We start from the raw sequence: 15,627 nt of genomic DNA on the forward strand, positions 1-15,627 counted from the left end.
GTGATGGGTGTGTGAATGTTAACGGTTAATATTGTTGCACAGAATCCATTATTTGATGAATATGAGGCAAATGAGAAATTTATTATTATTTTATTCAAAATAGTATAAAATATTAGCCGTTAAAAATATACTTATGATACTTGTTTTATTCCCTCTAATACTCAACCTTCTAGAAAATCTAGATTGATAAATGAGATAAATGGTGGGTTGGTGATGTGAGGCATTTGCTTTGTAAGCCACTGCCATCTATGGTCAACAATGACTCAATGCTCATGTATTTAATTTAAGGAAACTTGTACTTTTCACTTAATCATCACTTAATCATCACTTAATCATCACTTAATTCAGTCATTGCCTAAAAAGTCAAGCTTATAATTTTTAAAAATAGAGCTTATAATGTTGAAAAATTAATTTTAAAAATCTATTTCAAGTATTTCAAATATTTCAAGTATTTCCATCAAATTTTATTAATACATAACACTAAAAGTCTAAAATACATACTCGTAATTATAAATAAAAAATTATAATTAATTAATAACAATTCTACCATGTAAAATAAATAATTATAAATAATAAATATTTGAAATAATCAATATTAATTTCACCAAATTACATATATAATTAAATAAATAACTATGAATTTAATATTAATTATTTATTTTATTACAAGCTGTTATATTTAATAATTTATAATTGTTTGTTGCTTAACAGTGTGCTTATTTAATTACTATAATTAATAATTTTATATTGATAAATAAATAACAAATAAAGTTAAAATTTTATTAGGTTAGTAATTTTAAAGGATTTCAATAAAATTAATTAAAAGAAAAATTAATATTTATATATTATTAGTGTAAAAAATTTATACGGTCATTACATAATCCATCATTTATTATATATTATTTTTTTATAAAATAAATGATAATTAAAAGTTAATAATGAATGATGCAATGTAAATGTATAAAACTTTTGCACTTTCAATAAAAATATTTTTTCCTATTCAAAGAATGATAGCTAGCATAGAAAAAATTCATTTCCTACTTATCTAATTAGTTATAATATGTAATACTTATGCGTAGCTTAAAGATTTAACACAGGTTGTACGATAAAACCATCAATATAAAGATATGTGTGTTTCATACACTAAAAATTTGATTGGAAAATATAGTCACCGTATCAAATACGCAAAAGACAGTATATGGGCTCTGATTAAATACGATCAGTTTCAAAATCCAAAATGGGCTTGGGTCTTGAATCAAATCGGTCACTCATTTTAATCCTACATTTCTACATGTATTATAAGACCCACACTTCATAATGAAATTTTATTTTGAAGCTTCTCATATGGATCACCTTTCCCGAAATGGTGTTCCCAATTCTGTCCCACATCATTTATATTTAAACACATGGATTTAATATTTATTTTTAAAAAATAAAATTAAAATAAAGTGTTATTTTTATTTGTTAATAAAGAGTGATTGGATTGAGATATAGAGACAGGAACGGAGAAAGTAGAGTTTTGAAGAGCTTTAACGACTCATTTGGTCAATTTTCTTGGTAGACTCTTTTGTTTTTTTTTTAAGTATTAGAGTCATTTTCTTAAGTTTTGTGTGTGTTTAAGTTGGTCTTGTATGTTTTTCTTAAAATAAGTCTTCTATGTTATTTTATATTTTCAAAATGATCATTGGGATTATTTCCCGTTTCAAATGATGAGTTTATTTTCATATTAAATTTGCAGTCTAAACTTCATTTTTTTAATGCTGTAGTTTCACAAAACTAATAGATTGCATCACTGAATATCCTACATTTTGATTACAATTAAATTTAAAGATAATGATAACTTACATAAAGAAGTGGTGCATATTCAATAACATAAAATAAGACATTAGTTTCTTCTTCTTTTGCAAATAATAGATGTTTAATGTCTGAAAGAGTGAAACTAAACGAAGAACGTGTTGATGAACATGGTTTAACGTGTCTTGTACCCATACATAGCGGGGGAAAGGTATCTATCTTCTTCTTAGTTACTCTTACAAGTTATAACTATATATAGCAAAACCCGGAAATTCTTCTAACCTATTTCTGTCTGCTCCTAACTTTTGTCACATAGGAAGTATAATAGTTGTAAATTTATAACATAAGATGTTGATTTGACAAGCTTATACATGTTGTTCTTCAACTATATGCCATCTCTAACTCTCATCAAATACTAATTTTCAGCTCTATACCGTTTAGGTTTGGATCTAAATTTCCTTTAAGTTGGCATGATTATACATCTGATCCCTTACTTTTATGACAAACAATCTTATTTTTCCCAAAAAAAAAAGTTATAATTTTTAGTCTTCAAACTGTTTAATTTGTGTATTAATGTATTATATTATTTGTTTCTTCATTAAATTTAAGTTAGTTAAGTCACATATTTTGTTTATGAATTACACTGTCAGCATATTATCAAGACTTATATTACTTTTGTTTGAAAGTTAATTATAGTTAATAAATCAATGGTAAATGATTTACTGACAATATAAAAAACAATTATACTGTCAATGTATACATATTAAATCATTTGTTTAAATGCCTAACATACTATCCTTTGACATACTAGCAGAGTTTGCTAATTAGCCATAAAATGAAATTTGACATACCTACCATAAAATGGGTAGAGAAATTAATGGTGGTTTAGTTAAAAATTTGGAAGGGTAAAAATAAAAGAACTGAAGTGTGCCCTGGTTAAAAATTAAGCTTATTATTGGAATGAAAAAAAAGCCTAAACACGTACTATTTAATGAGGATGCATGAATCCCACGTTTAGGACACGTCCATTTGGAAATGCATGATTGTGTAACAAATGTCCTTCAAAAATGTTTAAATAAAAATGATATATTCTCGTACAAATCATATACTATACAAATCATATACTATAAGAAAAGTAACATATGTTATAAAAATCTAATATTGATTAGTTTATAATTGACATATGTCACTTTCTTATAATGTACAAAAATATAATTTAAAAGTAAAAGTAAGTTTGTATTGAAAAGTGATGAATTTAATATTTTGAGAAGTGCTAAATTTGGATTTTGAAGTTGGATTTGCTAAACTTGTCTTTCTTAAACAATACTACGTACTACAGTTGTTAACACAATGAATGTATAAGTTAGGAACATGTTATTTGCAAACAATACACAATCATCACGTATAAGCACGCACAGAAATGGACTAAAGTCATTTTCCATAGTTTGCCATTTCTACTGTCTTTTCAATGTCATGAATAGTATCCTTAATCCTTATATAACTTTGTTGACTTAGCTACCATGTAATTTAACATTTGAATTTTAGAATAATTTGATTTAGACAACCTTAGTCGGCGCTCAAACTTGCTGTTTCTTAAACCCGAGCTTGCATCGAAAACTATTTTTAATCCTTTTGGATTGGAGAGATATTATACAGATACATCATAAGTATGTAAACAAAGAATGCCATATTATTAAAATAATACATAAGGGGTACTTGAACCCTATGAAAAATATGTATTTTTATTGTATCATTACTCACAAAACTCTGAAATACCTTCATATAATTCTTATGCATAAATCTAAAAATAATTCATAGCCTCTTCCAATCCCCACTCTCCTAGAGTAATTCAGTATCAAGTGTATTTTATTCAATATCAATACAATAAAAATTAAGGGTTTTTTTTTTGTCGAAAAAATAGTATCATTCCTTTGAAACCACAAAGGTCACACCACATGAAACCATATAGTTAACTCGTCAAAAGTAACATCATTGCCATGATTTTCTGAAAGTGTATAAATATTTTTTGGTAACGCGAATAATATCTCTTTACTTTATAGATAATGAATTAATTCCTTTCATAATGCATGAATGCTCATGTTCACAAGTATCATTTACATGAGTCGAACTATTAACTTTTTAATCATCTTAAAAATTTAACAGACCTTATACCACTATACTAACATATTTTTCATATTTATTTTTTCATATACAAAACAAGATAAATGTATTATGAATCTAAAACTGGAAGCATTAATATCTTGCTCTACTCGTCAAAGCTAGTTTGGTTAGAGATGGGTCATTGCCACCCACTCATTCTCTCAATCATCATATCCATTCCCTTCTTCTTTCCCTTTTTCCCCACTCTCTATTCCTTATGTCTTTCACTTACGCGCTCTCACACGCTATCTTTCTTAGCAACATTAATTCCAAATTAAGATTTCCCATAATCAAAGTTTTAATTTAATACCCACTCATCTTCACTTCTTTCTCCCGACCAGACTAGTCCCATCCCAACCTTTGAAAATGATAACACATCTCCCATACTTTCTGTAGTTTAATTTCCCATGTTACAGATTAATTATGATTCATATTTAAATCTCTAATACTAGATTTTATGTAATAGATTATGATTGCATTGTTGACGTCGGTAGAACTATTGTATTTTTCATTCCAATACTTTTAATATTTAGATTATTTTAATGTTTAGATTAGTAAAGGATGTATTTAGATTATTTATTCCTATAAATATTCATTAACCTAAAGTAATACTCTTGTAATTTAAGATTGTAATATCTATATACTATCAGGATAAATATTTATATAAAGTTAATATATTATCCACTATTTGTTTATATTTTTTGAAGAATTAGTAATAATAAAAATGAATATGATTGATGAACCAATGTCAATGTGTAAAACTACTCATATATATTGAATAAAATATCTCTTTATCATAAGATATTATTTTCTTAAAACAACTCATTATTTGACATATGTCTTATTTCTTCCCCTAGAAAATAAGTTAATACACATGTCAAATAGTTATTCGATTATAGAAGATAAATTATTCCTTATGAAATGAGATATATACTTTATTATCATATGTATTATATTGTAAGCAGTGGTCTTATCACGTTTTCCCATCACAAATATGCATATCTCCATCTATACATAAAAGGAAAAGGAAAATAGATAGTTTCTTTTTCTCTTATTTGTATGCTAAATCTGTATCTTATTTTCTTCTGTAAAACCATGATCATTATTTTTCATTGAGATAAGTAAATTCCCTCTTCCCTCGTGATCTGCCTATAAATCTAGTAGCTAAGCTAACTCTTGAGAGGACAGTCACAAAATAGAAAACAAAAATGTCAATGGACATGATGGCAACTGAACGTGTTTGTTATGTTCACTGCAACTTCTGCAACACCATTCTAGCGGTACTTACTTACATCATCTCAATTCTCTTCTTCCTTCTCTCTCCCTCTTTTATTTTTTCTATATTACTTCCTCTAGTTTATTTATTTATTTATTTATTTATTGTAGCATCTCTTTCATAAGCTAATTTGGCAATAAGGGTATTCTATATATCTTGTATATATCAATCAAGATCATGAGATGAGTGAAAACAAAGTATATAAGGAAAAGCTCTTGTGGGTAGTAGCCATGAAATTAAAAGCAAAATTCACCTCACATCTAATCAGAGTGCATGTATAAACTTCACTCTTTGGAATGCAACTCTTAATACCCCAATTAATATAAGGGTAACTTCCCTAGCTAGGAATTAATTATGGAATATTATCACCACTGAAATGAATTTCTTCACTGGTGTGTGCTTTAAACCAATAATTCAACCCTTATCTTATATTTTATGCAAACTGGAGCTGAGTTTTCTTCTTGATTACTACTACTATGACAATTAGAAGTTGAAGTTCATATGCAGCCCCAAGATACGTTGAACAAGTTAGGCATATCATAGTTTGAGAGGTTAACCAAGGAATTGTATGAGCCAGGAAGAAACAATTTAATTAAGATGGTTATGAACAAAATGCATACACAGGCATAAAAGCTTCAAGAAAACTGAAGGCTGTGATATTACTAGGGCTATTCCCAGATATTAGGGTTCCCCTCTTCTCATCTACTTTTAAAAATAAAATCTAAAACATGAATAATAATTTGCACAATATATATATCTTGCTAGCATCATGTATGATCTTCTATGCTATATTTTATATAAAATTTATTTTTTATTTATCAGTTTTTTTTAATTGTTTACTTTCTGTACTTTTGTGCTGGTACACACAGCTCACAAAGATTAAATCTGTATATGAATCCATGTGGTGGCAAGCAATATAGTTTCTCTCTCTTTCTTCATCAGTCTTTGATCCCTTAATTTCTTCTCATCATGATTTTCCAGTGAAGCAACTTCTTTTATGATCGTACACCATCAAGTTCTTTCACAATTTCGGACTTGTTGGTTCCCTCAAGTACAGAGGCTGTGTCCTCTCTTTCTTTCTACAAGAACTTGTGGACATTGTTAGGAAACCCATTTCAGCAACAAAACAAGCTATATTCATCCTCTCTTTCTTTCTCTCTCCTTTTTAACAGTTGAAATAGATCAGCGATCTTTGATATTCAGAGATCAAATTGGACTGTAATTAATCTGAGTAGAGATGAAAAACTCAGTTAAGGGGTCCAAGTTAAAATTCTAAAAACGCCAACTTTTATTTTATTGACAAGGTTACTCTGAACACCTTTTTAAAGGGAACCCAACTATTTAACATTTAGGTTTAGCTATGTTTTTATTTATTCTGATAGACAAATGTTAGTATGTTAGTTTTATGTTATGGATGAGACTTAAATCCACAATCTTCTTTACTTCATTCTTTAAACCTTTCACCCTAACCATAGACTACCGTATCACTCCCCATGTTTCCATTGAAATTAGCCCTTTTTCTTTCTCTTCTCCTCAAAGGGAGATCTTAAAACTGTAAAACAAAGAGCAGTGAATTTAGTCTGCTTCATGATAATGATCTCACTCTTCCCTTTATTTATTCATAGCATACAAAACATTTGTTGATAGCACTAAGTGGTTAAGAGTGTGTGATGGCCTTTATGGTTTCTGTTCCAGTCAAGTCATTTTCACCCTCTCTCTTTCCACCTTGCTATGATATACAATTTCTATCTTTTATCATCCTTGCCTTGCAGTGTCAGCAAAAAGTGATGCGCACCAACACCAAGGTGTAACATTGTGAGAGTATCCTAACTTTTAAAACCATTACACGTTAAATGTATTGAATATGCCACACCACACTGATCTCAGACCCCATAAAAGTAGACACCTCTCAGAATGAAATGACAAAAGATTACTGCACTGACTTCCCTAATTAGCTTCTTTATTTATCATCTTCAACCTCTTTCTTTTGGCAACATTGCATTTTGTTTTACCCCCTCATTGCCTTCCTTATTGCAAAACTCACTTCTCCTCCTGCATAAATATGTTCTACTTTGACAATGAAGCTCTGTCAGCTCTTACTGCTAGTCCTAATTATATAAGAAATTTAAAGCAGCATCAAGTGTGTGACAGATCACTGTGTTGTATATATATGTGAAGGTTATAAACAAACTTGAGAAATCATATTCTTCTACTGATTTTCTTGCTAGTGAAATTTGCAAGTGTGATGTATATTTGTTTTGTTTGGTATTTGAAAATGTGTAATGGCAGGTAAGTGTTCCACATAGCAGTTTGCTAACCATAGTGACGGTTAGATGTGGGCATTGTTCCAATTTGCTATCAGTTAACATGGGAGCATCACTTCAACCATTTCCTCTTCCCCAAGACCCTCATCAGGTACTATTTCACACTCTTTTTCTTGCTCTCTTTCTCTTTCTGCACATATTCATACATATAAGGGATGATCCTATACTGTGACCTTATTGCACTTAATCTGTTGCTAAGTCACAGAAACAGCACCTAAGCATTGATGAGTCAAGCAGCAAGGAACTGGGATCATCTTCAAAATGTAACAAAATAATGGCATTTGAACCTGTAGAGCATGAACAACCTAGGATTTCTCCCATTCCTCGTGAGTAGTCACACAATCTTTCTCAAATTATGTTATCTGTACATCATATTACATTAACCCATACAACTTCTTTCATACATCACAGTTGAATATTAGCTCATACAACTTCTTGCTTTTGAAAAAGACACTATAGATAACTAGTATGAGAAATTGTGTTTCTCTCCTTTCTTTTTCAAGATATGTTGTTGAGTTTTGATGTATAAATGAGATGTAGAAATGCCATTACTCATATTTCTCTCATTTTGTATTTAACTTTTTGATAGCCTCCAAAATCTTATCCGAATGCACCTATGACTGCATCAGTCACATTTTCCAATAATAGTCCACAATTTTAATAAACATAACCGCAATTTAAAACTTCAATCTCAATTTGAGTGAACAAACTACAAGCACATAGCTATGTAGGCTAGTAGGCTACCCTGAACATTTTAGTTATACACGGCCAGAAAAGTTTAAAAGAGTGGCAGAAGTTAATTAATATAAACAATCAGAGAAGAACAATCTCATGATTTAGGCAACTTGTTTTTTCTTCTACATAAGAGTGGGTGCCCATGTCTGAGTAGCAAGTTTTATTAGGTATAAGAGGTTCCAATTTTGAGCATCTTTATTTTATGTTCATCAATTTATATGGCCCACACCTAGATGGTGACCTTTCGTAACAAAATTGACCCATCCTTAATTCATTGCTGTCATGCAATGCCCTAGTTAATTAGAACATCATGCACTTATCCAAATGTAACTTCATTTTACAGTTACAAACTGCAGTCACCATGTATAATAGCTCATCATGGTAATAATTGTTATTGGTAGTTTGGTACTAGTAGTAGAAGTACTGCACTCTCCATTATCATCAGTTATTTAATGGGTCTAATATTTCGCCCTCTAAAGTGACATGTAAAATGATGACAATTTTCCACAGAAATAAGAGCAAGATAACTCAAACCAAACCTAGGAAAGCAAATAAAGGAGACCCTTAGATAATAAAAGATGGAAATGTGGAATTTCAATGTTATTTGGGTGCCACAGAAACATAAATATGGTCCTATTTTTAATATTAAATCAGATCATATATATGGTCCTTAGTACCCGGTTGTACTGCCAGCAAGTCCAACTATGTAATTGTGTTGGATTTGGAGTTGAAAACCAAAATTCACAGGTTAGGAATAAGCTTATCTTGTTCACCATGATAAGTTCATGCACAGGACTCTTTAACAAATTTCTCCTATAAATAATACTTAACAACCGTAAGCATAATAACAACATTAATCATAACTTGTGCAGAAAAACCAGGTTTAGCAATTTTTGCATCCAATTAATTTATATTTGCATAAAATTGCAATATGGTTTAATTTGTGATAATCCTAATAAAACAATTCTAACAAAATGGTTTTTATTGATGATTTATTGTGTTAAATAATGTTCCTTAATTTTTTTGGTGTTAAGTAAGAAATGAATTCCTTTTGAGTGTGTGATATCAAATATTGTCCTTTAACTTTGTATGATATATTGGATTTTACACCATTTGATTAACTCATTATTTATGATGTTCTATAAATTTTATTATTGTAATATTCCTAAGTGAATGATTTCATAATTGTCGCAGCCCCTGAAAAGAGACAACGTGTTCCTTCTGCTTATAATCGGTTCATCAAGTAAGTAATCTTTTGAGTTTACATGTTACTAGGTATTTATTTGATACATTTCTATAAATTGAATATTAAAATAATTTAGCTACTCGATTAATTGGCTACTTTATTTTCATGTGAAGAAAAAGAAAAACTTAGTAATAAATAAATAAAAATGACGTTTTGAGAATAAAGTTTAATTTGTTGAGGAAATTAAGGTGGTGTTTGGTAGGAGGAATATTTTTACATTCACGAAATCTCACATGGGAATGAAACATTATCTAGCATTGCATTTCCAACAATATACTAAAAAACCATTAACCTTTTGCATATATTTGTATAATCTGTATTTGGTTGATTCCATTGAACAAACACAAATAGCAAGGCTTCTATACTGTATGGTTTTGCAGGGAAGAAATCCAAAGGATTAAGGCTAGTAATCCAGATATCAGCCACAGGGAGGCTTTCAGCACAGCAGCCAAAAACGTGAGTCTATTCTTAATTACCATTTCACCATTTCTTTGTCCTCTAAGGATGTTGTAATTAAGTAATATGTGCTGACATAAAACAATTTTAGTAATACGTTCATAAATATAAACATGCATGAAAGCTGAAAGATAAACTATAAAGTACTCACATCTCTCTCAGGAATATGTGAACCGTGTTCGACACATAATACTAACACTCCTTTTAACACATGTATGAACCAATAAGGATTTGTTGTCTGTCTCGAACTATGTCTTGGATTAATGAATATATATCATTTACAAAATTAAATATTTTTTATTTTTTATATTTTTACTTCAATATATTAATCTTGAATATAGTTTGAAATACAGTTTGGGACCCTATATCCTTCTCCCTCCCATCCAAGTAGAACATATTATATTAGGTGTTAATTTAAATAATTTTTTTATTAACTCTGATATTTACCCTGCTGACATCCCAAATTAGCTTGGACGCCCCCACAAACACTTGTATAATATGTTTTTTAATTGTACAACAACATTAAACATGTGAAAAAATGATGCACATAAAAAATAACAGATAATCACACTGTTGTTTTCTGATATTCTTTATAAAGAGACAAAATGTCTTTCTTACACTATAAAATGACATCTCTAGGTTTGAGACTCTCATTATCATAGGGACATATTAAAATATTGACTTCTAATTTAGATATTTTATAATACTCATCTTTATAGAATGATAGGCCAATTCCCTAGTGTTATTTTGAGTTAGAGGATTCTCTCCAATATTTGAAAGGAAAGTACATCAAAATCAACATAAAACACAAAAGAATGTGACGTTTTTATTCTTTAGATGTAATTATATGTTACTTTTATCCTTTAATACAAGCGTAAAGAGGAAAATTATCTATGCAATGCTGTTGAAGATTCTGAATTTTAGGGTCACTTTCTTGCCCCAAACATGAGAGAAACACCGAGGCATAAATTGTCTTCTATAATTGATACACAATACATTATATCCATTCTTGCATTGTTCATTATAGTATCAACCCACAATTTCCAATTAGATATCCATGGCATAAAAATAGTAGCTACTGTCTAGTCTTTTAGATGTGATTCTATTAGATATAAATATATTTTCCCTTGGTCTATCAGATAGTTCCTATATATGTGGTAAAAGTAGCTACACTGTATTATCCTTTGGTACCTTGAGAAGTGTCTCATCTTATATATATGTATGTAAATATATGCAGTGGGCACATTTCCCTCATATTCACTTTGGATTAAAGCAGCTGGATGGTAAGAACAAGCAAGCAAAGTTGGACCATGGAAGTGAAGCAGCTCAAAAGTCTAATGAATTCTACTGATATAAATTGGAAGATGTGAGTATAGAGCTTCCTTTTTCTATGCTTGACCTAAATCAGTGAAAATTTGAGGCTGAGCAATTTTCTCAATCGTAAAACTGGATGGTGGGATGATACTCTTGCAAATTAACTTCATCCTCTCACAAATATTGAATAGTAGTATATGTATTTCTTTTTCTACATAGCTGTGATGAAATGACATTGCTATTCTTGTGATTGCAGTTATTAGGTTGAAGAACTTGAACACTTCAACCTAAACAATACGTTCCTTCTATGATTTTCTTGTGCGTTTCTGATGACTAATTAGAATCCTCTCTAGTAACTGAAAGAGACGATAATGAAAAATTCAAATATAATAACAATTAGAACTTCTTTCTCCGATATGAGAAAGGATTTTGACATGTTATATATATCAATCAACCATTTTAATCTGAGTGTCAAACAATGAACCAAGAGTATTTATCCTTTACAAGTGGTGGAGATCTCTAACATTTTTTCTTTCAAATAAATGCAAACATGTGAGACATTAAATGAAATAAAAGTAAATGACCTTTGAAATTGTTCACATCATTAGGTTTTTGGTCGCTTCTTTATGACTAATTAATTAGAGTTATTTTTTTATAAAAATCAAAATAAATTATTAAATAAGAATAAGGGAATTCAAACCATTATATTTCAAATATTTCATTCACAACACAATTATATATGTAAAATTTTAAACTAAGTGTTGCATTTTATTAATTTTATTGCATTTTGATTTATGTAGTAATAAGGGAAGAAATCGAATAGTTCATAAGCTTAAATTTGCATAAAATTAAGTTAAAGCTAAAAAAAATAATTCATATTAAATTTGATAAGCTTGAGTTTCAAAGTAAAACAACTTTTTATCTAGTTCAGTTTCAAAGTGAATCAACTTTTATTGAGTCAAGTCCAGCATTATTTAATGTAACTCAACTCAAACTTATTGTTTACCTATAATATAATAGTTAGATATAACAATATGTCAACATATTTCATTTTAATGACTCGTTTAATGAATAGATAAGAAACACAAGATAGAATAGTTTGTCATATCTTATCGCTATCCAAAGTTTGGCAAACCTAAAAGGATGAAGGATTTTGTTTGCATTTCCTGTCTTATTCACCTAGTAATTTTTTTATAAACCAAGTTAGAAATGAACAATACAATAGTATAATATTTCCTCTCCTGTCATAGTTATCTGGTGAGCATCAACCACCTAGAAGTAGGATACCCTATCATTATCCTATCATTTACTCATATCCTATCATCTATCTATCCCACTCTTTTTAGTCTATCATATGATGAGTATCAAGATTATATATCCCCATTCCATCTAATGCCTCAAGCCAATAAGAAAACTTCATTCATATAAAAAAAATTATAAAAACATAAATTAATATTTTAATATTATTTCGTAAAGTTTAATATTGTTCATATTACACTCATGCGGCATGATGTTCCAAATGAGTGTAATATCTAATTAAAAAATAGCTTCAGATTTTACCATCTCCATCTAAGAGGAGGACCACATGGACAGAGTATTTTTTTCATTTTTGGTTGACGTTTGACCATTTTTCAGTCACCCCGAGGGAGTACCAACCATGCTACATGACTCATTAGGTGCTTAAATAAATGAAAGGGGTGAAATTTTATTTACCTCTTTCATCATTGGTTCTTTTTCTACTTTCTCTTTATTTTGAGTCCTGGACGGTGAAGTGACCATCTTGATCAGTTAATGGTGCACAGCCCTATTAAAGGAGCAACAGTGTAGTTGTTGCATGCATGCCAACCCAATTGTTTATACAAGGGAGTGAGGAAAATGTCTAGAAAACCCTAATTTCCTTTCAATAATTCAACATCCTAGGGAGTACAGTGAAGATTGAGGACTTAATGAATGAAGTTCAGGAGGTTGTGGGTTCGAGTTTCACCATCGACAAAAAAAAAAAGGAGTTATAAAATTGTTTGATAATTAGGATGAAGGAGGTTGAGAGTGAAATCTTACACACAACAAAATACTAACATATTTACAATGGCTCTGATAAAAATAATAATAATTCAACATCCTACTAAAGTCAAACATGACCCAAGTTAAATGTAGCAGTAATTAATAACCATGAGCCAGGCTAGAAAAAGGCAGAAAATAGTATACTACATGCATCAAGAAATATATATTAATTATAAAACGAGTTGCTTATTAAGAGTCGAAGGTCTTATAACCTACTATCTTAAGTTTTTAATTTAGTGTGATAATAATGGACTTTTTTTAGTATGATAAGGGTATGTGCGTTATACACAAGGGAAAAAATTTCAATGGCAGAGTTACAATCACTGAAAATCTTTATTTAGTTGTGTATGTTTTCAGGGGAAAATTAAAAGTCTTAAAATTTATAGTAAAACACAAAAATTCACAAAATCTTCATCAAATTATTTAAATTTTCAACTGTGTACATTTGTAGAAGTTGAAGGCTTGTATCTATCGTAAAATGTCAAAATGCGCGTGACTCTTATTGATCATTGTTCCAAGGTAGCAGAATATTGAGTGGCACCTGCATATAGAGTTTGTTGTTTCCAGGACACCAATGAAATTATGAATTACTACTATTACTACTATTACTAATACAGTGTTTGCTTCAGTACTTGTGGTGTGACATATACAATGTTTGACACACCACATGCAAAACATGCACTCTAGAGTGAGTGACTAATATATATAGTACTATTTAGTGATGTCCTAAATCTAATGGGTCATAGTTGTCTGTTAATGATGATGCTTGGTCCTTAATTCAAGGGATGCACATGATATTAGATACATGTTGCTGCAGGTGTGTTCTCCGTATTACTAGCCTACAAATTCTCTCTCCCTTTTGTGAGTGACATGTGGGGTTTTACGTTATGATCAGATCAAAATGAAAGAGTCTTGACAAAACACATACAAAACTTAAATATTTTTTGTTTTTCTCTTATGGGTACCCTTCACATGTATCATGATGAGATTAATTTTCTAACTGGGATTGTGGTTAGATAAGATTCTTATGGAATGCAAATCTCTAACCTTGCAAATTTAATTGTCCAAGGTTGCAGCAATTAACCAATTTTAAGTTAATAACAAGTAACTAACATTACTGATATTTACATTGATTATATTCACTTCCCTAATGTTTAAAACACAAATTGTATAAGTGTATAAAAAGAATAAGTGATTTGTGTAACTTTCAAGTAAATCTCAAAAGAATGTTAATATAATTTACTGAAACAATGTTGTTCAAATTTTAAAATTAGCATGGGAAGATAGAAGGAATATGTGATAATGAAGTTGTAATTGTGGGGCGAGAGAGAAGATAAGAAGGAAAATATAGTATGTAGTGTAGTGGGAAGAAGTTAAAAGCAGAGAATCTGAAAGGTCAAATCAAAGAGGTGGATCCATGTGTGAGTCTGAGCAAGTGGGTCTTGTCTGAAACAAAGAGAGATGGGTGACTTAACTTTATCTTTCACTGCACAAAACAATAAATCAATGTCTCTAAACCTATTCGGACTGTCATGTCACTTACAACCTTGCCAATTACGATGAGGGCCATACCCATATCCCAATCATTTTCCCACAATTCTTACATTTCTTTAAATATTTTCCTATTATATTCTTTACCATTTTTTACTTGTTAGAGTATATTTTATTAGATATCTAGTTAGCTTCTAATTTTTTTTCTACCTAACCCTATTAATAGTTATTCCAAGGAATAAATTATGCTCTATCCTATAGTTTTTATATTTTGATATATGATATGTTTGGATCCATGAATCATTGAAAAGAAGGTTTTGAGTGTTGTGAGTTTTCTATAGTGTTCTTTTGCCTAATAGACCAGAGACTATTTTTTTTACAAATAGTCAATTGAAAATCCTTCTATTTTTATCATGCACATAATAATTCAATGGATCAAAATCCGAAACGTTATACTTAGTTAACTAAGAAAATAAAACGACTCGACAATGATATTTGAGCCCAAAATTTGAGGTGACAAATATAAATTTGAGTGCCACACACATACAAGTACACTCCACTCATACATTATGATCAGGAATTATATGTGGCATTGAACTTTGCCAGTATAATACTTATGGATAAATACAAACTTTGATCTGGTAACCTTATAATCTATTTATATATTACAAAATAATTAAATCTTTTGATCAGTTATTATATCGTTGTGAAATTTTCATTTTAACAATACCTTATTTTTTTAGGAGAGAATGTTTTAAAATATACCATAA

The 15,627-nt window shown here is 29.7% G+C and overlaps 1 protein-coding gene across 2 annotated transcripts; it reads left to right on the forward strand.

Annotated features, from left to right (window-relative positions):
• LOC109355553 (putative axial regulator YABBY 2) lies at positions 5,043–11,614 on the forward strand. Of its 2 annotated transcripts, none has more exons than XM_019598768.1 (6): positions 5,043–5,234; positions 7,520–7,645; positions 7,754–7,880; positions 9,484–9,532; positions 9,916–9,991; positions 11,229–11,614. In XM_019598768.1, the coding sequence occupies exons 1-6, from the start codon at positions 5,163–5,165 to the stop codon at positions 11,340–11,342; spliced, it is 564 nt and encodes a 187-aa protein (XP_019454313.1). In that variant the 5' UTR covers positions 5,043–5,162; the 3' UTR covers positions 11,343–11,614. The 2 variants fall into 2 exon arrangements, with proteins under 2 accessions (XP_019454313.1, XP_019454314.1); XM_019598769.1 differs by having other exon boundaries at positions 5,044–5,234; positions 7,760–7,880.

This window comes from Lupinus angustifolius, chromosome LG08 (assembly GCF_001865875.1).
Source record: "Lupinus angustifolius cultivar Tanjil chromosome LG08, LupAngTanjil_v1.0, whole genome shotgun sequence".
Taxonomy (NCBI): Eukaryota; Viridiplantae; Streptophyta; class Magnoliopsida; order Fabales; family Fabaceae; genus Lupinus; species Lupinus angustifolius.

What these genes read in the sequence shown, in the direction of transcription:
- LOC109355553 (XM_019598768.1), top strand. Translation starts at nt 5,163, where the DNA reads ATGTCAATGGACATGATGGCAACTGAACGTGTTTGTTATGTTCACTGC. An exon ending in TTCCCCAAGACCCTCATCAG is followed by an intron (nt 7,646 to 7,753) that starts GTACTATTTCAC and finishes TCTGTTGCTAAG; the next exon opens with TCACAGAAACAGCACCTAAG. An exon ending in TCAGCACAGCAGCCAAAAAC is followed by an intron (nt 9,992 to 11,228) that starts GTGAGTCTATTC and finishes AAATATATGCAG; the next exon opens with TGGGCACATTTCCCTCATAT.